Source organism: Channa argus, chromosome 2 (genome assembly GCF_033026475.1).
Source record: "Channa argus isolate prfri chromosome 2, Channa argus male v1.0, whole genome shotgun sequence".
In the NCBI taxonomy this organism is placed as follows: Eukaryota; Metazoa; Chordata; class Actinopteri; order Anabantiformes; family Channidae; genus Channa; species Channa argus.
In genome coordinates this window covers 2,106,313-2,130,697 of record NC_090198.1, presented here as the reverse complement: position 1 = coordinate 2,130,697, position 24,385 = coordinate 2,106,313, and the positions used below count along the sequence as shown (strand labels likewise).

The following is a 24,385-nucleotide window of genomic DNA, read 5'->3' as shown; positions in this document are numbered from 1 at the left end:
ATTTACACATGCGCAAACTCTTCTTCACTGCACTTGGCATGTAACTTGATCTAATTTGGTGGTGTGGCGCAGCAAGGTGGAGCGGATGTCCACCAATCTCACAGTTATTGGTTCAATCCCCACCTCTTCTGGTCACATGTTGAAGTGTCTTTGAGCAAGACACTGAACCCCAACTTAGTTGTTCCCAGTGAGTGTTGGCCAGCTGCATAGCATAAGTGTGTGAGTGTGAATGGGTGAATAAGAAGCAGTGTAAAGTGCTTTGAGTGCCAATAGGTAGAAAAGTGCTATATAAGTGCAGAACATTTACCATTTACTCTTATACAAACTGCAACCAACATGCCAGCAAGCATTTGCTGTCATGGAGAAAGGCAGGTGTCTGTTGATTAGGAAGTCTTTTGGATGCCAGACAGCAACATGGTGAGTATTGTTCTTCTGATGATGTATGATGTGATGTATGAAATGTAAAATATTACTTGTATGAGCCAGGGTTTGCTGTGTTTTTTGTTTATGTTGTGTACTGTATATCGTTTACTGTACTGTATTGTGTATTGTGCTACGTTTAGGTGTACTGATGATGTCATTAGTGATGTCATATGGTTTTGATGGTTGCCTTTGTAGTTTACCTTTTAAGTTGGTTGTCCCGTCTTCAAGGAACGAATGCATAGCAATGGACAAGAGTGCAGTTCGGCTCAGCTGAGGTGAGATGGTAACTGGAGCACAGGGACTGACTACAAGGTAGAAGTGAAACGATCAGTGTGTAGCTGTGGAGGCCCACGGTTTCTTACCCAGTTCTGTGGATTCGGCCATACTTTGGGAAACGGGTTTAACTATACTCCCAGAAAAGAGTCCTGTGAGTTCAGCCATACTTGAGACGCTTGTTTGATGAAACTGTTCGTGAACATGTTTGTGAGATCACTGTTCTTAAACTTGTATGTACAATTGCTAAGTTGAGAAGCAAATACAATAACTGTTCAATGTCATAGTCTTGGAGTGAAGTACTTGCTGGACCATCAGAATCGAATGAGATCGCCTCTACATTAGTGAGAAACTGCCTACAGAGCTACACACTGAATCTTTCACTTCTCCCTTGTTCTGCTTGAGGTTCCGCAGACACCCTGTCTACAGGACTTACACTGTCATTTGCCTTATGAAGTCAGAACTATGCTGGGTTGGATGGTCAATGGGCCACTGAAAGAAAGTTTCTCAGGAATCCCTCGTTTAGGGTGGATTATAAAAAATACGCAGTGAAGGTTCCAGATGGGGACCTTGGCCGCAGTGATGAAAAGGTTTGGTACATTCCTCATCGTGGTGTTTGACTGTGGCACGTCTTATCAGGGAACCTCATTGAATGAGCAGCTCCATTAAGGACCAAATCTTACTAGCACAATAAATGGTGTTCTGGTCATTTGGTGGTTTCCACCCACTGAATGGAGTCAGTTTGATCTGCCACGTAAGCTTACTGCTTATGGTGCTGCTAATAGTGATGTGTGCAAAAAATGTCTGTGATCCATCCAACAACCCAATGTCCCCCTGACAAACTTTTGAGTGTTTAAATATCAGATGAGATGTCAAACCAAGTGTTTTCTTTATTTAAAAAGCCTCACTTTATCTTACAGGAGCAGGTGTTGTAGTATCTCTAACATCATGATGACAGATACAGGTAACATGTGAGTTCAGCCTCCTGTAGTGCTTTTGTCTGCTGTCTATCCAACCCGAGGCACACGCTGGATTGACATCTTTTAATAGCTGTTAGGGGATGTGATGAAGCAGGGCCTCAGTAGCCTGGCCCCCCACTCATGCCTTGAGGAGGATTAGCGAGCGCGTCAGCCCCATCGAACACAAAGGAAAAGGTGGGGAGGGGGGGGTACAAAGTTCTGCCCATAACCAATAGACCTTGACTGAAGCACAGACACAACATCAGAGGACCGAGACCTGCAGCCAGAGGTGGTGTCTCACAAAGGCCCTCACCCAGTCGCAGCAGCGGAGAGGACAGGAAGTGTATTTTCTCCAGCATAGTGTGATGGGGCCCCATGTATAGATGGTTTTATCGAGCATGCCTGGGCCTCTGTGTGCTACTGTCCCGCTACCGTCAAAGGAATTCGGTCCCTTTTCACCCTTTCAGTCAGTTCACGAAGGGAAGCCCAATGATGTGCATTCCCCCTGAGCTTTGTCAGGAATGAATAACATACAGGATTAGAAAGAAAAGAGAGAGAAAAAGAGGAACTAGTGCTCTGCCACTCCGAAAGTTCCTCCCTTTCTTTCCTGGGCTTGGGACTTTCATTTAAGGACATTTATCAGAGCTAAGAACAGACTATAAATATGAATGGAAGTTTTTCCTTAAGAACTCAAGTTGAGCTCCACTGTCCACACAGTCATGTTTGGTGGTGAGAATCCTCAAGGGTTTTAAAGCAAAACACCAATTTCATTGCTTCTGCTCTTTGATGAAAGTGGTGTTGAAACCATAATAAGAGCGAAGGAAATTGGAAATGAGCTGCATACTTTTTACAGTTTTATCTAAGTGTGCTGGCTCACATACACGAAAAACGTCCACACCTGACTACTACGACTGCCACTAGATAAGTTAATACAAAGTATAGCTGCTGATAGAACTACTTCTACAGCTTCAGCTACTGCTGCTGCTGCAGGTAGTTCTAAATCTACTACTGCTACTACTACTACTACTACTACTACTACTACTATTAATAGGACATTGTCTTCATATCCTTAATATCAGATATCACTTTTCTCCATTAGTTCATATTATAGTGTGGCAAGACAATTATTATATCATAATTTAGGTTGTGTTATACATCTTCCCTTTTTTTGTTACATGTTTAGCTGATTTGTTACTTTTAAAAATTAAAGCTACAATCTGCAACTTTTTGGGACCAAGCTAGCAGTTGTCTATCCAGCCCTCGTCTCTGCTGAGCCCTTTAGGCTGTTATTATATGAACGACAATGAATAAGATGAATACCCCTCCCCAGCTGTGCCGTGCCGGTCCAAGCCCAGTAGAAAGTAGGTAGGTTTGTGTCAGGAAGGGCATCCGACGTAAAAACTGTGCCAAATCAAGATGCAGACAATGATGTGGTGACCCTGAACTCACGGGATAAGCCACAAGGACAAAAGGGGTCCAGAGATGCGTAAAAACGTAAAAACACATAGAAAGCAAAGTCAGTTACATTAATAAATCAGCACATCTAAGTGCAGTGAACACATAAAACCACTGTCATCAGTTTTTTTCTACTGGCTGGTTTTCTGTTTGTCCATAAATCAGAGGTCCATCTCAGCAAGACTGCAACAACACTCTCTTCTCATCCATGCAAGCAGCTGCAGGCTACACCAGCCAACACTGCCATAGCTGGGAGAGCAGTAAAAGGTTCGCACGGCCGCTTCCCCTGTAGCCCCTAACAGGATTAAGAGGGAGTCGGACTGAAGTTGTGCTCCTGCTTGTTGTAACTCACTCTGATGTCATTTCCATTTGTCTGGCCTGTCCCTTACTTTCCCCGGAGTCTAATCCCTCACTATTCTCACCGCCGTCTGTCAGCAACACTAATCTGCTGGCAAGCTTTAGGAGGAGAGGCTGCTCACACACAGACTATCTGATGAGCACAGAGGAAAAGGCAAGTTTTTACAGTATGACAGCACACACGGGAATGTCTGAGGATATCCAGAACGCGGTAAGACCACTGCTACTTCATACAATGTGTTAGCTCAGCTGTCATTAGCTCTGCTGTCCTGGCTCTGCTCTGCTATGCAACTGCTTGGACTTGTGTTAGTGCTGTTAGTGAACAGCAGCGGCATAAAGATGAATATTATTTCAGACCAGGTGAACTGTGTGTCGACCTGAGCCAAAGGTTCAGTGCTGTCTCTGTCCAGATGTTAAAAAAAGTATCAGCTTATTGTTAGAATGAGGGAGGTAGATTTACTGTGATTTATTTGAATTTATTTTATTTATGTACAGTATCAAATTATAAAGTTTATCAGGTTACTCATGTCTATATTTAGATAAGATTTATTAATTTTGTTTATTTACTGTAACCAGCAAAGAGATGTCTGGTTCTAAATGACACATGTAATTTCAATATTCACTATCGGCTCTATTTTGGTCTCCACCAACATTCAAAGGAAACCTGCATGGGAGTGTTGTGTTGGGTTTTTCCTTTAATCAGGAAAGCAGCTGCTGGGAACTAGGTCGTTGTTGATTGCTACAAAAACTACATTCTGTATTTGATTTCTTTGACTGAGGTTGTGTCATGTTTTGTATAAGGACGGACCCGAGTGAAGAGACAGCGAAAGGGAGTAAACTAATAATCAGGTTTATATAAGCAAAAAAACTCAAGAAGCAATGTAAGATACAAAATAGAACACGACAGGTAACAGAACACACTAAGCTATGCAGAACAAGAATATTAAACCTAGACTCCAAAACCAAAATAAACCAGGGTAAATGACTAAGGAACCAAAAACAGAATCAGAAACAGACCAAACCTCAGATCAGGAACAGGGTTCAAAACACATGTCAAGAAAACAATGGCGCAAGATGCCACATCAGGGAGTAAGACGGAACATCTGGCAGGGGGACTGTGGGGAGAGCTGGGTAAAAATGAACCAGGGAACAGATTGTTTTCTGTCATCATCTGATTGAAAACAATCAGATGATGACTGGTGGAATTAACTTTGAGGCAGGAAAACGGAAAAGGGGCTACAAAATAAAAGTCCAGGGCAGGAAGTGCAACTGAGGACCACATCATGACAGGCCGATAAAAAGGAAAGTCCTCAATACCAAGATAAAAATTCTTATAAAGTTCTGTACAGTAGACCTGTGGTGTTGAGGGGAGGGTTCATCACCACTAAGGACACCTTTCACATTCATGATCTAATCCAATGTTTCATCCTTTAGGACTCAGTCACACAACTTCTTTGCAGTAGTGATCCTAGAGTCTGTGTAAGCCCAAGGCAAAGCCCATTGAGGCCCCTAAGACACCTCAGGGAGCTAAAGGTTCCGCAGAGTTCTTTCAATAGTTACTAGATCCACTCAGATGAAAGCCGACACGGAGTTTACATTGAACATCCTGATGCTCAGAGGCTGGAGAACAAAAAGTGCAAAGTTGCAAATCCTGTGTCTGTTGTGCGTCTCAGATACTTTGTCTTTTTATTCTTCTTCTTCTTTTCCTTTCAGCTGTTCCCATTCAGGGGTCACCACAGCGAATCATGTGTCTCCATCTAACCCTGTCCTCTGCATCCTCTTCCTTTTGGTTTTAAAGTTTATTTTCAACATCCATTTAATACATAAAGTAGCAGTGCAATGCTAATTAGAATTCTGACACCTTCTGTCTTTGTGTGTGATACAGACGAACAAATGTGAGGCTCCTGATGTGAGTGAATGGCCCCTCATACACTAGACATGACAGCAGAGGAAACCCTGCATCCATGGGTATTGAACCCTGTGGGGGAGGTCAGGTTAACACCTGAACAGGGGCAGGAGGAAGAACTCAACAGCTGTAACCTAGACGTGACACAGCATCACGCACACACACCTTGTGGGGAACGTCCTCTCTTCCCTGACAGGTAACACAAGAGTCGCCCCAACAACACGTTTCACACCTGTGCCTGTTTGATAGGAGGATGTACTGCATCCTGGTACTAAATCCCTTTGGGAAAGTGTTGCATCTTAAGTTTTGACACAAACAAGGCCACTTGACATTTCAGTCAACAAGGCTAAAGGCAGAAGTGTTTGTACATTTTCCCAATATTCGCTAAATCAGTAGAAGTTCTTATCAAATTGGAGGTCTTGAGTGTTTGGGCCTATAAAGTGGGAGAACTGTAGAACACCAATAAAAGTAGTAGAGCAGCCATCATCACTCACTCTTGTACAGGTACAGACTGGTAACCTTTGATGCAACTGTCCTCGTATGTGCCAGTCTATGCAGTGAGGAGCTCTTCTGTAGGATTTGCCATGAAGGAAGAGCCTCGGGGGAGCTACTATCCCCGTGTGTGTGCTCTGGCAGCCTGGCCATGGTGCATCAGGTCTGCCTGGAGCACTGGCTCACTGCCTCCAACAGCAACCACTGTGAACTCTGCCACCACCAGTTTGCACTGGAGCGCCTGCCAAAACCTCTGGCAGAGGTAGGAGCCTACAATACACAGCAATTACACAATAGCTCATACACAAAAACAATGACTTTTGTATATCTTATTTTGCTTTTTGCTCATTTACTGACATACTTTAGGTCCAGCTGCAACATCCATTGAAATGCATTAAAATTGTAGTAATCTACTGCATAAGAAAAGAATAGAATATACAGCCCGTCTACTCTCGTTAAGGTTTATGAGAAGCCCTGAATTATTTTACTTAGCCCTTAACACAGTTTTGATTACTTGAAAAATTTTAGTGTTGGATCAACACTATGTAATTTATTTGACCTGTAAAAGCAGATTATCGTCTGAATATAACTTCACTTCAAATAGAAGATTAGTTTCCAAAACATGCTATATCAATGAAAATGACTATGAATTTATAAATTATGTCCAGAGACGACTTGCTCTATGCATATATTTTGCTGGCTGGCAGCCAATTTATCAATGTGTCAGTGTTTGAGCAGGACAGTAATTCTTCATGTTATTATACTATAGCTATATGCATTTGTGGATTATAAGGATGCCTAGTGTTCATAAGACCAGGGGCCCAAAACGTCAGGAAGCTCAGGGACATCAAAAACAGACACAAAAGAGTGAGGTGAGAAGTCTGGATTCAGAGGCCATCAGAGGGAAAGAGCTAGTTCAAACTGTTCAGTTTCTTTTTCTTCTCCACTGTTGCCAAGGGCTTGTCCAAAGGGGGAATAGTTGGGTTCTCTCTATGTACAGGGTTGTTCAAAATAATACCAGTACAATGTGACTAACCAGAATAATGCAGGTTTTTAGTAGATTTGTTTTATTGCTACGTGGCAAACAAGTTACCAGTAGGTTCAGTAGATTCTCAGAAAACAAACAAGACCCAGCATTAATGATGTGCAGCTCTTAAGTCTGTGCAATTGGGCAATCAGCTGTTATTCCACTCTAGGATTCTTTAGCAACGTTCCACAATTCATGTACATTTCTTGGTTTTGCTTCAGAAACAGCATTTTTGATATCGCTATAATATATTATAATATATCTATATAGAAATATATAGATATATTTGATATATTTGATAAGTTCTGGATTGGATTAAGGTCTGGGCATTGGGCTGGTCACTCCATAACATTCATTTTGTTGGTTTGGGACCAAGACTTTGCTCGTTTACTAGTGTGTTTGGTGTCATTGTCTTGTTGAAACAACCATTTCAGGACATGTCCTCTTCAGCATAAGGCAACATGACTTCTTCCAGTATTATAAATTATATATATCATATGCAAACTGATCCATGATCCCTGGTATGTGATAAATAGGCCCAACACCACAGTAGGAGAAACATGCCCATAAAATGATGCTTGCACCACCAGGCTTCACTGTCTTCACTGTTTACTGTGGCTTGAATTCAGAGGTTGGGGGTCGTCTCACAAACTGTCTGTGGCCCTTGGACCCAAAAAGAACAATTTTACTCTCATCAGTCAATAAAATGTTCCTCCATTTCTCTTTAGGCCAGTTGATGTGTTGTTTGGCAAATTGTAGCCTCTTCTGCGTATGGCTTTTTTTAAAAGAGGGACTTTGTGGGGGATTCTTGAAAATAGATTAGCTTCACACAGACGTCTTCTAACTGTCACAGTACTTACAGGTAACTCCAGACTGTCTTTGATCATCCTGGAGCTGATCATTGGCTGAGCCTTTGCCATTCTGCTTATTCTTCCATCCATTTTGTTGGTTGTCTTCCGTTTTCTTCCACGTCTCTCTGGTTTTGCTCCATTTTAAGACATTGGAGATCATTTTAGCTGAACCTCTTAGAATCTTTTGCACCTGTTTATAGGTTTTCCCTTCTCCAATCAACTTTTTGATCAAAGTACGCTGTTCTTCTGAACAATGTCTTGAACGACCCATTTTCCTCAGGCTTTCAAATGCATGTTCAACAAGTGCTGGCTTCATCCTTAAACAGGGGTCCACCTGATTCACACCTGTTTTTTCACAAAATTGATGACCTCAGTGATTGAAAGCCACACTGCTATTTTTTTTGAACACACCCCTTTCAACTAATTGCCCAATTGCACAGCCTTACGAGCTGCATATCATGAATGCTGGGTCTTGTTTGTTTTCTGAGAATCTACTGCACCTACTGGTAACTTGTTTGCCATGTAGCAATAAAAAATATACAAAAAACCTGCATTATTCTGGTTAGTCACATTGTACTGCTGGTATTTTGAACAACCCTGTACATGTTGATAGTCTTGAGTTTATTCTTTAAAGTGGCTTGAGATGACTTTGTTGTAAATTGGCGCCATATAAATAAAGCTGAATTGAATTGAATTGAATTGTAACTCATATGTCTAAACCCTCATGCGGAAGTTTTTAGAATGTCAAATGTTGTGTTTGTACTGCTTTTGGTACAAAATGTCTCAATTACAATGTTATTACAATGTACCAGTCTAGTTTTACCTTTATTAGGATAACAGGCTTAAACAGGTTAACATAGTCTGTGAGCAGCTTCCTCACTGTGAGGGTGACAGGTTTGGTGGCATCATGCCTGCAAAGACCAAAATAATACCTGTGATCCATTGTTCATCAGGAAATATTCCCATTGTCATGTTGTGTACACATCAAACAACAAGAAATGTGTAAATCGTGTGGTAATTATTGAGCTTTAGTGCTTACTTGAGAACAAAGCCAGAGTCGCTGCTCTTAGTCTTAATTCAAAGCTAGACTGAGGATGTGATAATTGCAGCTTTCCCCTTAAAGCACATCCATAAAAGATCAGATCCTGTCTCTTTTCTAAAAGAAACAAGCTAAATTTAAGCAAATACATTTTACCAAAATACTGACCTCATTACTTTATGTGACATTAAACCCAACTGACACATAACACATCATTAATGCTGACACAATAACGTTACAAACCACGCACTGTCAGCTGTGAATCAATGAGAGCAGATTTCACAGCTTCTCGGCAAGTCGCTGCAGGCTTCATATTGGAGGAGCTGCTGCTCTGAGCTGGACTGTTTGTAGCCTCAAATCCACTTAGCCTGAGAGCCAGATTAGATGGTGCAGAGGACAGAACAGGAGACTGTAACATCCTGTTGTGTGGCTACACTGAGGTTTTTTTATGTTTTGTTTTGTTTTGTCCTTTCAGCTTATCGCGTGACTTTACGGTCACCAAGGCAGATCATTTGTCTGCATGTGGATTGGGCACATTTTTTACTCCTGATGTAACCCTCTTCAATTTTTACCAGGCTTGGGACCAGCACTGCACTGCTGGGCTTGAGGATGGGCTGTTCGGGGGTTCAGTGTCTTGCCCAGGGACACTTCAGCATGTGGTCGGGAAGAGCGGGGCACGAACCTCCGACCTAATGGTCGGAAGGTGGCCACTCTCCCAACTGAGCCACTGCCACCCTGCTGTGGCCACAGCTACTAATTACATCTGCTAATTAAGCACCAATTTCTCTGGCAGGTTGATCTACACAGCAAAGAGCAGAAACCTGCAATCAGGCAATAATCAGCAAGTGCACACACATGCAAAGAAACGCAGCTGTGATACTTTATACTTCGGGTACAGTACAGGTACATGTGTCTCTTCTAAAGACTTGAAGATCTGTCCTCACAGCAGGTCCTGCAAGACACTCACAGGAGCTCACTGTTTAGGTGGATACTGTGTTTGGTTTAAATTACCCTGACGAACGTCAGTGGTAACGTGCAGCTGACAAAATTATGAAGAGACTGTCGAGTGTCCACGAGGACATCTTAAAAAGACATCAATCCACCTTCTGCTGCACGTCATAGGGAAAAACTGGTTCTGTTGGAGGTTTTTTCTGGTAAATGGTAAAAGCTCATCAAGTGCTTTTCTAAGTTTTGGTACTTAAAGCGCATTAAAATGGTTCTCATTCACCCATTGACACACAGGTAACAGGAGCACCCAGTGATTGAACCAGCAACCCTGGCATTAGTGGATGACTGCGCTACCTCCTGCTTCACTGACGCCCTAGAATTTACAGTGTTTCTGTACTAGCTCATTTAAAGTATTAAATACACAACAGTACCTAACTCCTACCATATCCTCGCATTTAGCACTGCCTAGTGGCCAAATACCAAATTCCCCCCATGTGTCCATATCTATATATAAATCCAAAGCACCCTTATCATAATTTTAACGGCTTGTACTAGTTTTTTAAAATTACTAACCAGCCTTCATCCTTCTCCTCCCACTTCCAGTGGCTGTGTTCACCATCCATGCAGCAGCAGAGGAGGACACTGTTTGGAGACTTGGTGTGTTTCCTGTTCATCACACCACTGGCCAGCCTGTCAGGGTGGCTGTGTGTTCAGGGGGCCATGGACCTTTACTACACCAATGGCATGGAGGCCTTGGGACTCCTAGTTCTCACACTGGCCCTATTTACCATATACATTTTCTGGACTATGGTATGTTTAAGGTCTATACTGCATATTACTGCACGTAATACATATTAAACTCAATGAGCCAAAGGATCTCAACATCCACCGTACAGATAGACTAAAACATGACATTATTTTGGTTCCCAGGTATCTGTGCGCTACCACATGCATCTCTTTAAAATGTGGAAGAAGACTGACCAGAGAGTGCGACTTCAGGTGCCAGGCCACACTGCTCCGAACCAACAGAGCCTGTCCATAAACAAGCCCTGCAAAACCACTAACAAAGAGACTATGGTGTAGACTACTTTCTGCAATACTGAGCATAGCTCTAATACACGGGTAGAACTGAGTGAAGTTGAAAACTCATCCCAGTCCTGAGCAAGCATCATCAGAGTTGGAGGCAGGGAAAAGAGGACTGTGTTAGCAGTCTATAACTTACTGTGCAAACTGGGAGCCACTAAAAACTGAACCAAAGGAGGGTCTCTTAGACTTAAGACAACCTTAGTCTGTTATAGAGTAATGAAAATCTGCATCAGATCACGAGAGCCACTGTAGTAACTGTGGAAACAATCAGAGTCCACACTTACAATCAGTAAATCGTTTCCTGAAAGTGAGATGATGTGTTGTGGACTAAACTGATAATGATCCAGTTATTCTTCATCATCATGGAATTAACTGAACATTACTGCAGAAACTAGTGAGAACCTGTCACAACCTCAGTGTAACATGTTTGAGTTATAATCATGAGAAGAATTGAAGTCAGCAGTACTACTATTCAAACTCCCTCTATTCAACATGACTCATTCACTGGTATCTGTCAGTGCAGATAACACTAACTTCACATACACTGTGAGATTCTTGCTACCCACAATGAAAGTAAAATACATTTTCTTTGCAGTGCTCAAATTGGAAATAACTGATATAGATAAAAAAAACAACATGGTATTAACTCTGGACAATCCTCAGGCTTCCTGTCAACAGTGGTGATCAGAAACACACTTTGAAGATTGAAGTCCCTAAAAATTGTTTATGGTCACATTCATGAAGCGATAAAACAAGGAGAGATGCACGTTTCAGTATTCACTGATGGTCAAATCGGATTTTTATTTCTGCTTCTGACCTAAGTTGACATTTGATTTTTTATTTTTATGTGAAAAGTTCATTGTAAATAATTTATAAATACTTGCAGCAGGACATATTGTGGCTTCAGACTACTTTCAGACCTTTTTCTCATCAGTCACTAATGCAAATATAACCAACAAAGCACTGACATCTGTATAAGCTTAAACCATTTAGCTATTTTTAATAGAGTCAAATGTAATTTATTTAAAAGTGTTCACATTTGTCAGACCTGGCTCTGGGCAGGTTATACAGTTCTTCCTGACAGATCCTTTCAAGCTCCATAAGATTAGATGGAAAGTGTGAACTCTCAACTTCATATCTTAGGACAATCAGACTGGTCCTGAACCCTCTGCAGGGTTGTCTTGGCTGATTGCTTTAGTGTTGTACTGAAAGTTAAGCCTCATCTCATCAGACTCAGGGGAAGCAGAAGAGGCGAATCCTCCCCACCCCAACTGCCCACAAGGACCAATAAATTCAACCTACATGATGGAATGTTCCGATGTCTCATTCACTCTGGAGCTGGTTTTCTTCAAGAACTTCTCCGTCTTTTCCTGCATGTGTATGAACACTGATTTCTGTTGTGATCACAACTTTGAAGCAAATACTGAAAACCAGGGGTCACCAACATGGTACCACGAGTAGCCCGCAGGGCTGTTCTAAAAATAGGATGATTAAAGCAAACAGAATGCAGCAGACCACAACTTAAAATAAGTTTAATTAGAAAAATAAAACACATTAAAGTCATTTTTAATCTAGTACACTTAGATTAAAAATGACTTTAATGTGTTCCACCTCCAAGGGGTCTGATTATCATCTGAAATGACTAACTGCTTCTTCTGAAGCTGAAGCAGCGAGAGGCACAGCAACACTAGTGCTTGTGTCAGCAATTAGGCACAATGAAGCTTTGAGCTACGCGTAACTGACAGCACGTACCATTGTCACCATCTTCATAACAATGGTATCAGTCTAACAGGTATTTGGTGGTGGACCGATGGGGCTGCTGTGTTGTAACAGTCTGTTTTAATTTCACATTAGTTTCTAGTGTTACTTTCAATGGAAAAAAATAATCGTACTCAGAAAAAACCTGTTATGGTACAATTGAAGTTTCTTTCCTCTAAACTGAACAGCCACTACATCGGAAAATCTAATTCAGTAACAATGGCTGCAAGCTGCCAGTGACTAGTGTTCCGAGTATTGCAGAGACGAATAGACCAGTGATTAATCATTCACTTGGTCCATCAGCTTGTTCTCTAGCAGTCACTGTGTTACCTATGCAACAATTGAAAGACACACCCCAACATATGCCAAACTGTTAATGAAGTGTACCATCCTATAATATTGTGAGCACCACAGGATGGTGGGAGTAGAGACCTCAGATACAGCTAGACGGCACTAAAACGAAGTGAGAAAACTGGGGGTTAACCTGCCTTCTATAATCCATTTAACTAGATGTGTCTTGCAGGTAAACCCAGTGCTTTGAAAGACTTCTATATGCAGATTTCCAACCCAATTCAAATTTAATTTTCATTGGCTACAACAAACAGTTCTTAATACAGTCAAATGTTACTGAACTGTTTTAAGAAAACTTTATTATACCAGTTTTATTTCTCACACACATACACACATTTAAATTAGATCAAATCAAGGCAATGCCACCATCTTGTGCAGTTGGACTGATAAAACAAGTGAGGAATTACTGTTGCTATAAGGCATCTAAGCTCTTCAGTCAAACCAATGTGTTTGTGTCCTGCGCCAGTTTCTCCAAGAGTGGCATCTGTTGTCTGAGGGAACCTCAGAGCAGCAAAACTTTGTCCCAGAGCCAGTTCAGGTTTTCCAGATGGACGTAAAGAACAGCAGTAGATTGACAAACCTTTACATGACTGCACAGCTCGTCTCCTTGGACAGATCCTGAAGAGAAAAACTATCGTTATCACAGGTAATTTGTGAGAGACAAACGCTTCCATGATGCAGTCAGTCTGTTAGTGCTGAACAAGCAGATGGGGGAATGTTGTGCTAATCAAGTCAGAAGCATGCTATTGTCTGTGTGTGGAAACCTCACGACTTCATATCAGTGAATCTCTCAATTGAAATAGGCTCATTTACCATTCAACTAAAAATAAAGTGCATCTTTTGAAAGGCTGATATTTAAGTCTTGACTGAAAATCAATTCATCGTGGTTCAAGCTTAGTTTCATTGATGGTTTTGTTTTGTCTTCTGGTGGTAAGAGGCACTGCTACATCATTTGTATGTAGAAACTTACATGTATCCATTGGGTTTCATATTATACACCAAATGTCTCAATTTAAAGTGCAGGTGATCACATGAAAGAAAGTGATCATTTGTAAAACAGCTCTGAATATTTACATTAAATATTGTTAAAGTGCTTTAATGTACTTTTATGTGGATGAATTAAGTTTTACAAGCAGCTCATGGCAGCACAGGAAACAATCACATAACATTTAGGGGGCCTGCAGTAAGTTAACTCCTGATTTGGCTTTATAATACTTGACTCATTCCTTCTATATTGTTGGTTACCATGTGTCCTCAGTGCTCTTTTATACAGTTACTACATGCCATTTCAGTAATGCCAGCAAGCTGCTGTCTCTTAGCTGCACAGTGGCATCAGGTGCTTTCGAAACAATACCCACTTTGCTAATCTGTGCCCTTAAAGGATTCTATTCTGGGTCAGTGGATAATTGAGACTGTAGGAGACAATTTACATTTTGTGTTGACCTGGAAGAAACAACTTTTAACAGTTATGCTGACCTATTTAGATTACTCTTGTTTGATTGATACAGCTGAAAGTTTGCAATGGGGGTTAAATAATTTTGATTGAAACTGTACAGTCCCACAGTGCAGTCAAAGGCCGAGAGACTAATTCAGATTTAGCACACTTTGAATGTTGTGCTTGACATTCCATTACCCTGTCGTCCAGAGCTTAACGCTGCATTCAAGCTTTGTGATTTCAATATGAATGCATGATTTATAACTATTGTTTCCCATGAAACATGTTGAATTCTGTTCATCCCTGAACAAACAATGACCAGGAGCACTAAAGCAGTATTTGCAGTAAAATTTAATTGTAATGCCTGAAAACCTGTGCAGAGTGTAGCAGAGTATAGTGAGCTGGGTGGACTGGAGCTGACTGCATCTCATGCTAGTTAGTTACATAGTAGCATTACATTTAGTAGCAAGTCAAAATGTGTCTGAACCGACAGTCTGTTTTCTATATTCAGTGGTTTTCTGTATAAATCCTCTTTAAACTGTTTAGTATAAGATTCCCAGCTATTGAAATCCTCATTTAATATCTGGATATTAATACAACCTTCAAAACTTCTAGCATATTTATGCAAGTATTCAATAAACTTATACAGTGCTAATATTAGATTAATAAAAGATCTGCAGGGAGGATTATTTACTACTCCACTGGTTCTGATGCTGATGGTAATTAAGAACATTACCAGTTTCACATTAACACACTGAGCAACTACAGAGGCAGAATTACAACCTGTACCAACCAGTGGATCAGTTAGTAAATGTGGTCCATTTTCCCCCTTGGTTGAGTTCCTTTTCACAGTGGCAGTCTTGTGAGCACATTCTTGTCCTTAGTGTCTGCTGCTATGTGTCTGCTAAATGTCTAAGTGTAATTGTTTGCTAAACCAAATTGGGGTAAGAAGAAGATGTAAATATAAAAACAAGAAATGGGTAAAATATCACTCTCCAACATGCAGCTGCACAATTTACATCTAGGGAAAAAAAACCTTTTGCGTTTGATTCAACTGGACTAAACGAGGCATGTGAAAGATTGATGCATAATCCAGCTACTGGGTATTAACCAATTTACTTGAGCATGCTGTTGTATGCAGCAAAAAGGAAGCTGCAAATGGACTCAACTAGCCATGCATTTGACGAGTACACGGAGCAATGCACAGCACGTAGCAGCAGCCAAGCAGAGGGGTAGGGCAGCACTCTGCTCCTCACCTACTGTACAGCACGTCGGCTGCTCTACACTCAAGACACCGAACAACACTTCTTTTTCTTTGGCTTCAGTGTGGACAAAAAAAATTAAATAGGCAACATCAGATTTCATACACTGAAGCATTGGATCTTTAAAAGCTCTTCAGTCTACCTGCTGAGGTCATTATCGGCTGATCTAAAAACTAATGTTCACCTGTCTCCGGAAGTGCTGGAAGTCACTGCCTGCGACAAATTCTTCATCAAACTCCAGTTCAGTTTCCTGGTCACCTCCACCCTGCAAGCACACCCTGCATTCAGCCATCTCCTAAAAGGACACGACAGCGACGGTGAGTTACATCCAGCATTGTAGCATAGCCTTGGGTTTGTTCGATTCCAAACTCAAGAGACTAAACCCAACAAGCTACTCCTGGTGATTCCAAAACAGATGCATCGGGGAGCTGCCATCAGCATGTTTGACTAGATAAATCAGAAGCAGTGTAAAGTGCTTTGGTTTCTACCAAAAAGGCAGAAAAGTAGGTCCGGATCATTAACCATTTAAGACTATTAATCAAGTTCAGTTTAAATACAAATTACATCAGGGAAAGATGCAGTTCACCCACCTCATGCTTGGGGTTCAGGAGAATTACTCGTACATCAGTAATGGGGCCCCAGCTCCTTTGGCCCTGCAGAATCAGGTCCCCAGAATCAGGCTCCACCTCTGCACCTGCTGCCCAGATCTGCAGTGTAGATGCACACATTACTTTTTATTTGGGACCTCAACAAGTCTCTGTCCTAGTGATGTTTGTGTGATGCTGCTTTTCTTCTAGAGGGACTTAAGGTAATTCACAACAACATGAGGAATATTGTCTCACTGTGAGTGTCTGTCCACCAGCCAACACACAGGGGGATGGGATGTGGAAGGAGATGTCTCCAGAGTCTTGGTACATCCTCCTAACTACCCAACCGCCCAGTGGCTGCTCCTGGAATTGTGGGAAACGACAAAAGGTTACACTGCTGCATATTCTGATCAAGTTGACTTTGACATGTGCAGTTAGTGTGTCTCACTGATCTGTTCCTGGAGACACGTGGCTTCGCAATGTTTTTTGAAAGAAAGTGCATTCAAACCAACTAAACTGGTTTGAATCCCAGACCAACTAAACTGAACACAACCCCTTAAAGCCATTACCCAGATGATTACATCCTTACGGTCTCAGAGTTGTTCTTCAGACGAACATATTTTCCCTCTATGTCGACCTCTGCCACGCTCACAGCACCATGCTCTGTTGAACGGCTGGACATTTTGTGTGCAGGTGAGCTCCCCGACACTCCCTCATATTTCCGCTTCTTCCCTCTGATTTTGCGGCTGCTGTGTTCGTGCGTTCGAGGAACAGCCGTACGCTGGGAGGGGCTGGGTGACAGCTGCAACCTGAGAGAAGCATTACAACATTTATGATCCATACTGTTAACTCTTCCAATCATCATGGATATTTGCTGTGAGTTCAGATAGTTTCTTTAGCTGCTGTGTGATTTACTCAGATACCTCTGCTCCTCTACTTCCAGCATCTTCCTGTAGGCATTGATCTCCATATCCAGAGCTAGCTTGACATCTAATAGGTTCTCGTAGTCTTCCAGTTGGCTGTACATCCGGCTCCTCGTGTTCAGCAGCTCCTGCTCCTTCTGGCTTAGTCTCTGCTGCGAGACCTCTCGTTCCCTGTCCAAAGTCCTCTCCAGCTCCTGAAGGCGAGTCTCAAGCACCATTTTCTGAGGCAGAAATATGAGATATATATATAAGCAGAGCTCCTCCACCGAGGAGTCTGTTCAACTCTGTTACAATTTATTAACTCTTCACAAGAGTGAAGAGTCCTCCATTCTGTTTGGGATTTCAGTAAAATCCTTTGTTTCTGGAAGAATACCAGAGAATATACAGAGATACTAGAATTTGTGATTGTCAGGGAAGCTAACAGATCATTTTTTTTGGTGGTAATGTGACTTTATTCTCCAATTCATTCTCTTCAATTCATCAACACTAGATTTCTACCATTACCTGACATCTCTCATACTGTTAATGAGTCTAACTGTTGTGGTTCCCCAGTCTACTATGGGTCCTCTTATTTACTATGTCATGTCCCATGAGTTAAGTTATGATTGCTGCTGATCCTCTGGCGAGTCCTACTATTTGTTCCAAAATCTTGGCTTATCACTAAAGTTAAATCACTAGTTAAATATACTGAGTAATTTGTCCTTTGCGAAACAAACTTATTTACTTTCATGGCCCAGTCTAGATAAAGTCAACACCATGTCTGTCCATATGAAGCTACTGCCTTAAAACAGAAGCTGGAAACTCTGGGTAATGTGACAAACAAGCTGAACCCAAAATGTCAGACAGTGGTATTTAATTGCTACAGGAAACAAGGGTGATGAGAGCAGAGAATATTGGCTGAAAAAACAAAATTTGTAGAGCTGAGGCAAGTGGCACTGGGACCATCACTGGCCTCTATTTTCTCAACCAGTAGCTACCACAGCAGACATTTAAGACCTTACATCTTTCTGGTACTGTTGGAGCTGGGAGCTGAGCGTCTCCACTCTGAGTTTTGTGGATTCCAGTTCCTCTTTGGTGGCTGACGCAACAACGTTTTTCTCCTGTGCAGCCTGTTGGGCGTTCTGTAGCTGCATGCAGAGACAGTTGTGAATGTTTGAAATATCAGAAGCTTTTAGATGATTTGGATGCATCATTCTGTGTTTGAACCTTTGAGCTGAAGGTCCTGTCAATCTCCTCTTTATACTGCTGCAGCTGAGACTCGTGATCCTGGCGGAGCTGCTGCATCGCCTCAGCCAGTTTACTCTCAAACTCACTCCGTCGTCCCGAATCCACCTCCACCAGACGACTCTCATGTCGGCTTCTGATCTCAAAGATCTCCTACAAATAGAATATAAAAGGAAGGTTGTGTTGAAACTAGCCTAAATCTGATCTTCAGTCCTCAAGATCTGATGTTTTTACATTGACGTGGGAACAAACCAAATCTATATTTCCTCTGGATTTTGGGCCCATTTTCAGTGCATATCTACTGTCTGGTAATGTGATCACTTTCAAGACAGGCAGACTGGATTTCATAAGGTTTTTCTCTACACATACTGTCTGTCTTCATCATTCAGCATCCGCTCCTAACAGTAAAAATAACCACGAGAACAGCAAAAGAAACCACAGCAGCAGCAAAAATAACTATTTCACTGGAATATGTTGGAAAATTTCAGAAAATACTGGTTGAATTAACTGGGGTCAGGAAAGGGTCAGGAAAGGGTCAGGAACGTTAGCAAGTTACGGCAGCATTAAAGGGATGCAGGTGTGTGCAGATGAAATACCTGCTCACTTATATTCTTCTGGAGTTCGAGCTGTTCTTTGAGTGTTTGTGCCTGGTTCTCCATTTCCACCCTCCTCAGGATCTCAGAGCTCAACTGGTTCTTTGTGTCAGCCAGTACGCCCTCCACCTGGTGACACACACACACACAACTGAAACACATCTGAACAAATTGGCAGACAACCCAATCCATTCATGAGACTGAACTGGTCTCCCTGAAGTCATGGATTCTCTGGATTCTGCTGTAAAACCATCAGTGAGGCTGTGGCAAACTTCCCACATATGCTGTAACTACAGTGTGTAAACAATTTACAGTAGCTGGGTTTGTTTTCTGCAAAGTTTAGAACTGATGATTTAACGGATTATGTGAGGATTGTGATTTTTGGCTCTTTCCTCTGCATTTCTTGTTGTGCAAGTTGTATAAAATGACTTAATTGTAGCTATTTCATTAAATGTGCCACAGGGAAATATTACAGTATTTACCACACTACTCATGAGCTCAGTACTATGAATTTGTGTTTGGTTTTAAACTCCTGATGAGCAAATAGGTCTTTACTCCATTAGCAGTCTCTCTTCATAGAGATGCCCTGATTACTGGTAAAAGTATAGAGCCAAATGCTGCGGCCGACTCCAGGTTAACCTAACATTGCGTTGAGCAAGTAAGTAGAGCTGGAATGTCCGGTTTGGAGCAGTTTTAAGGAAATTGACAAAAGTAAAGCTGCCTACCAGCTCAGCTCTGCAAAAGTCCTAAGATCCTGTTACTAACAATCAGTCTTCAAGATTTTAAACATGTTTATCATTTATGACTTCCAGCACTGAGGGAGATTTACAGCAATTACAGGTTTACTTTACAAAGTTATTTTACATCTGTATTCCTCTATAGACTCAGTCCATGTTGTCCGCAACTGTTCATCCAGGACCACACACACCAAATCTGTGCTTTGTTCAGCTTTTTCCTCGTCTCCATTTATGCTTTTATAAGTGAAGGAACTTTTGCTGAAAATGCTGGTTGCAACTATATTTGTTTTGACAGATTAACATACTATAAGAAACTTATTCTAGCATAAAGTGGTATCAGGAGTTGTGTAATAAATGTATGTTACACACAGTTTGTGCAGGTGTGTTATAAAAACAACAACAACAAAAAAAAAACCCCATCTTAGCTCAGCATACTAAAGACAGTGGCAGCGGGAACCTAACCAGGCTCCATCCAAAGATTAACAACAAGTCTAAGAATGCAAAGGTTGCTAATGGCTCATTGAGGCTGCACTGTACTTGTGGAGAGCAATAACGTTCATATAGGCTAAAGCCAGAAAGGCTAATGTGATGTTATAATCTGACACGGAAACGCCACACACACGGGAATCTTTCCCCTGCATCCAACAATATTTCTAAACCTAACCACTCGTTCCCTGACCAGTCGTCATTGCTCCTACAGCCCCAAACATTAACTGTGAGCCCATCAGGAGGAACTGTTCTAGTGAGCAATGAGCAGATTTCCACACAAGACTGGCAGTGCAGTCTCACATGCTGGTTTTAAGGATCCCAAAACTGTATCCAGGCAGTGCAATTCCCCTTCTTAGCCCTGTACTCTACTTTCCATAGCATGATTAAGTCTGAAGCCTCGCATCTTACAGTTTCCAGTTGGCCCTGTAGGTCTGTAAAGTCTGCGTTGAGTCTCCTGTTGTCTGAAAGCAGCTTTGTGTACTCGCCATCTTTGGCGCTCAGCAATGCCTCAACCTTCCTCATCTGGGCCAATGCGTTTGACAGATCGTTCTCTTTCTTCTGGTTCCTGAAGAGGAAGAAGATCACAGTCAATAACTGCACCACAGAAGACAGGTTTATTTATTCATTACTGCCATCTCCAGTCATAGATAAGCATGTTTAGAGCATCAGTCACTGGCATAAATACATGGAACCAATGTGTTAGCCCCCCCCTCACTTTAACATATCTGTTCAAAGAGTGGCCATCAACCCATTAATGCTTCTATAAAAAAAAGTGTCTCCTAAAGTGTATCGCCAACACAGAACGATGTTAGGGATCAGTGCTCGAGTTCGAAAAATGAAACCTAATGTACATGTTACTGAAATGTGGACTTTTCGCCCCCTGCACCTCTTAAGCCCCTACGAAAAGGTCAAATATCGCGAGCATTCATGTATTTGTTCATTAACTACAAACCGAATTATACAGCAAAACTACAGATGTGTTTAGAAACGTCTTGGTCGGTGCCCTGCTGGTGTGTGGGTCAAAGGTTAAAACTGTTTGCCTTAAACGTGCGCGGTTTGAGTGGAGTCTGGCACATAACGTTCGCATTAACGTTACATTCAGCCTTGTCCTGCTTCTAATGTCTCTACCTGCTTTGAAGTTTCTTGTACTCTTCGCACAGATTTCCATAATCGATCTGCAGACGGGCCCGCTCTCCAGCCAGCCCGTCCAGGGACTTTCTAACATCGGCCAACTCCTCCTCGTACAGCCGCCGCACGTTGCCCATCTCTCTGCTTTTCGACTCGTCCTTTTCTTCTAGCTGAATCAGCATGGACGACCTTTCGCTTTCCAGATCTTGGACCCGCTGGATGTAGTTGGCCAGGCGGTCGTTGAGGTGTCGGAGCTCATCCTTCTCCTGGATGCGTGACAGGCAGGTTGGGCTGGTGCTGGACGCGGACAGGCCGGCAGCCGCGCTGCGGCGGGTCGCAGAGCGGCTGGAGCGGCCGCTAGAGGCGGCGGGTGTGGAGGTGGCAGAGGCCATGATTGTGGTGGGCAGGACACTTCGAGGCAGGGTACACAAATAATCCAGACAGACAGGTCGATCCTAAAAGAAAAATACTAAACTACGGGCCGAAGTAAAGGGGACCCATCCGAGCTACCACAAGCGACGGGCGCAGTAATATTTAAAAAGAATAAAAATCACAGACCCGCTCGTGTACAGTTAATCCATCATCGGTGCACATGGAAACTCGGACTCTGGTTCTTCTATTTGTTAAGTAGGTTTCATGGATTACATACGTGCACAGCTGAAATGAATCAAATGTGATGAGTTGACGCACCGAGAACAAGAGCGACACTGCCGTCAAGTGACGCACGATCACCGCACTTCCGGGGAAGATTTTGAAAATAAAACGTGTGCACGAGCGGGTCTGTGACTTTTTTTTTTTATATAATACTGCAAGCAAAGCTTGTAGTATGGATGGTCCCTTTTACTTCGGCCCGTAGTTTTGTGTTTATATATATATATATATATATATATATATATATATAGATAGATAGATAGATAGATAGATAGAGATATCGATATCGATATAGATAGATATAACTGTTCTACTTTCATATATATATAGAAATGGTTAATAGATAATAGTATTAAATAAAATAATAGCAAAATAATAAAATAAATAAAATAATAGTATTGTCACCTCGGACTTCGTGTCTGCCTAGAAAAAAACAGTACCTTGTAATTTTACACTCACATCAGCTGATATCTTCTGTTCAGCTTGATTTCTGCTGCCCATGAAGCACATTCAATTCTTTGCTTTTAGAAACTACTAGAATATAATTTTATGTGTGTTACACAATGTATCAGGGATCTATAATATAATATAAATTATATAAATTATAATCTTGCATGAATGGCAGTGTAATCCAAACTAAATGCATTTACCTGCTAATGCTCCATCATCTACAGGCTGCTGCTTTCCTATTTAATGACTTATTGGATTTGGTGTGGCTGAGTAAATCATTAGCACAAAGCAATTTGAAAATGAGAGTAAGTGCCCAATATACTCCACAATATGTGTTTTACCCGGGTTTAGATGACTTTACTTTGAAGGCTAAACCTCATAACGTTGTTATTTTTAGTGCAACTTGACTATGTGGGAAACCTGCAGGACATCAGCTGATAAAGGCCAGGAGCTGATGTCACTTGTCACAAGACTACATTTAAAGCAAATGTTTGTTTTTCCTGCTTTTTACATGCATTTATCATATTCAATATAATTGTTAACACCATCAATCAGTGTAGATCAAGTGTAATGAAGTCTCCATTAAACGTGTGTTTTATGTAGTACAGCTGTGCTCTCTCTCTGGTAGGATAGAGCCATAGTCTACATGTTCTTAAACACATTTCAAATAAAAACAGTGAGTCAAGTGAAAAATCATGAATATTATGATACTTTCACCACTGAGTGATAAGAGATTTATTATTTAAAATTGTTATATGTCTGTATGAAAGGTGGCGCCAAACCTCCATCGATTCAGTGAATGTTTACTCCTATACTGACTTTCATATTGATACTGATGGAGTAATTGACTATATACTATAGACATACTATTACTGCCTAAAATTGTATTAAAAATAAAGCACTGAGTAAAACAAAACCTGGATAAAAGTTATGCCTCTCTCCATATACACAGCATGTTTCCATAGACACAGCTGTGCAAGCTGGAGAAGCTTGAAGTCATTTGTTGACTGAAGCTTTTTGACGTTCTCATTAGTCAAAGTCAGAACCACTTCTTTCATACTCTGCCAGCGTCTATTCTTCACCTCCTAATAAAAACCTGAGGGTGGTGCTGTGTGATTTGGGTTGGATGTGTGTGAGAGTGGTAAGTTCACACACACACACACATACACACAATGTTTGGCTAAACTATGACAATTATGGAGTTTGTGTTCATGTGATGGAGGCGAACAGAAACCATTCTCCTGGATGCTGACACTGCTCTGGTTGGGACACTGGCTGATTATATAATTTCCAGTACAAATCTTATCAGTTTCAACATTTTACCTTATAACTCCAACAAAAGTCTTTGTATCATCATTTCTTCCAAGGCTGGAGTGACATTTTCTTATTGCCAACAAGAATGAAAGGCCCAAAACCAACATGTTAGTTGGCTGTTTAGAATCTGTCTTTATGCAGATTCCTGCCAATCAGTTCCTACCGAAAATCTTAAAAATGTGTTACATATAGTGTATTTGGTTTCATTTTTATTAAAAAAAGGCTTAGTAATTTCCAAAATGCAGCAGGGTTTCTTTAAATAAAACATTACTAACTCATAGTGCATTTTGGTGACTATTAAACAGCAGAGTCTGTTCCATGAAGTATGTTGGAATGAGTCCACATTTTATTTTTATTTTTAACTGCTTTTATGTGTCAACATGCCAGAGATGATCAAGAGCAACTGTATACAGCACATACATATACAGTATGTAATCTATATTCTATTTTTGTTTGTCTTATTCAATCATCAAAAAATGTCTGTTTTGTATGTTATTTATATTATTAAAATATAAAATGTAACCTTTTTTACTGTGAAATAAATACAATGGATCAACAAATACAATTTTCTACAAATGTAACAAGACATACAGGCTCAAAAATGTATTTTAATTACCAGAACTCTGTTAAAAAGTAACTTCTGTGAGCATCAATCGGACAAAGTGAC

General features: G+C 41.3%; 2 protein-coding genes across 3 annotated transcripts; one reads left to right on the top strand and one right to left on the bottom strand.

The window, feature by feature from the left end:
• Nucleotides 1-163: 163 nt before the first annotated feature.
• Nucleotides 164-13,082, top strand: zgc:158785 (uncharacterized protein LOC791214 homolog). Its single transcript, XM_067494297.1, has 4 exons — nt 164-5,569; nt 5,923-6,127; nt 10,334-10,540; nt 10,661-13,082. Exons 1-4 carry the CDS (start codon nt 5,385-5,387, stop codon nt 10,811-10,813), a joined length of 750 nt encoding a protein of 249 aa, XP_067350398.1. The 5' UTR covers nt 164-5,384; the 3' UTR covers nt 10,814-13,082.
• A 116-nt stretch (nt 13,083-13,198) lies between these two features.
• Nucleotides 13,199-22,034, bottom strand: lmnl3 (lamin L3). 2 transcript variants are annotated; one of them, XM_067494235.1, is made up of 12 exons: nt 21,304-22,034; nt 20,584-20,740; nt 18,953-19,078; nt 18,339-18,509; nt 18,134-18,259; nt 17,133-17,353; nt 16,799-17,018; nt 16,465-16,572; nt 16,213-16,329; nt 15,807-15,917; nt 15,617-15,679; nt 13,199-13,543 (listed from the first exon to the last, which is right to left on the bottom strand). In XM_067494235.1, exons 1-11 carry the CDS (start codon nt 21,693-21,695, stop codon nt 15,647-15,649), a joined length of 1,782 nt encoding a protein of 593 aa, XP_067350336.1. In that variant the 5' UTR covers nt 21,696-22,034; the 3' UTR covers nt 13,199-13,543; nt 15,617-15,646. The 2 variants fall into 2 exon arrangements, with proteins under 2 accessions (XP_067350336.1, XP_067350329.1); XM_067494228.1 differs by lacking the exon at nt 15,617-15,679.
• Between the last annotated feature and the right edge of the window lie 2,351 nt (nt 22,035-24,385).

Coding starts and splice junctions, on each gene's coding strand:
- zgc:158785 (XM_067494297.1), top strand. CDS start 5,385: ATGGCCCCTCATACACTAGACATGACAGCAGAGGAAACCCTGCATCCA. Junction 5,570..5,922: donor CGTCCTCTCTTCCCTGACAG/GTAACACAAGAG, acceptor CGTATGTGCCAG/TCTATGCAGTGAGGAGCTCT. Junction 6,128..10,333: donor TGCCAAAACCTCTGGCAGAG/GTAGGAGCCTAC, acceptor TCCCACTTCCAG/TGGCTGTGTTCACCATCCAT.
- lmnl3 (XM_067494228.1), bottom strand. CDS start 21,695: ATGGCCTCTGCCACCTCCACACCCGCCGCCTCTAGCGGCCGCTCCAGC. Junction 19,079..20,583: donor TACAGGGCCAACTGGAAACT/GTAAGATGCGAG, acceptor GTGTGTCACCAG/GTGGAGGGCGTACTGGCTGA. Junction 15,918..16,212: donor TCCTGAACCCCAAGCATGAG/GTGGGTGAACTG, acceptor GTGTCCTTTTAG/GAGATGGCTGAATGCAGGGT.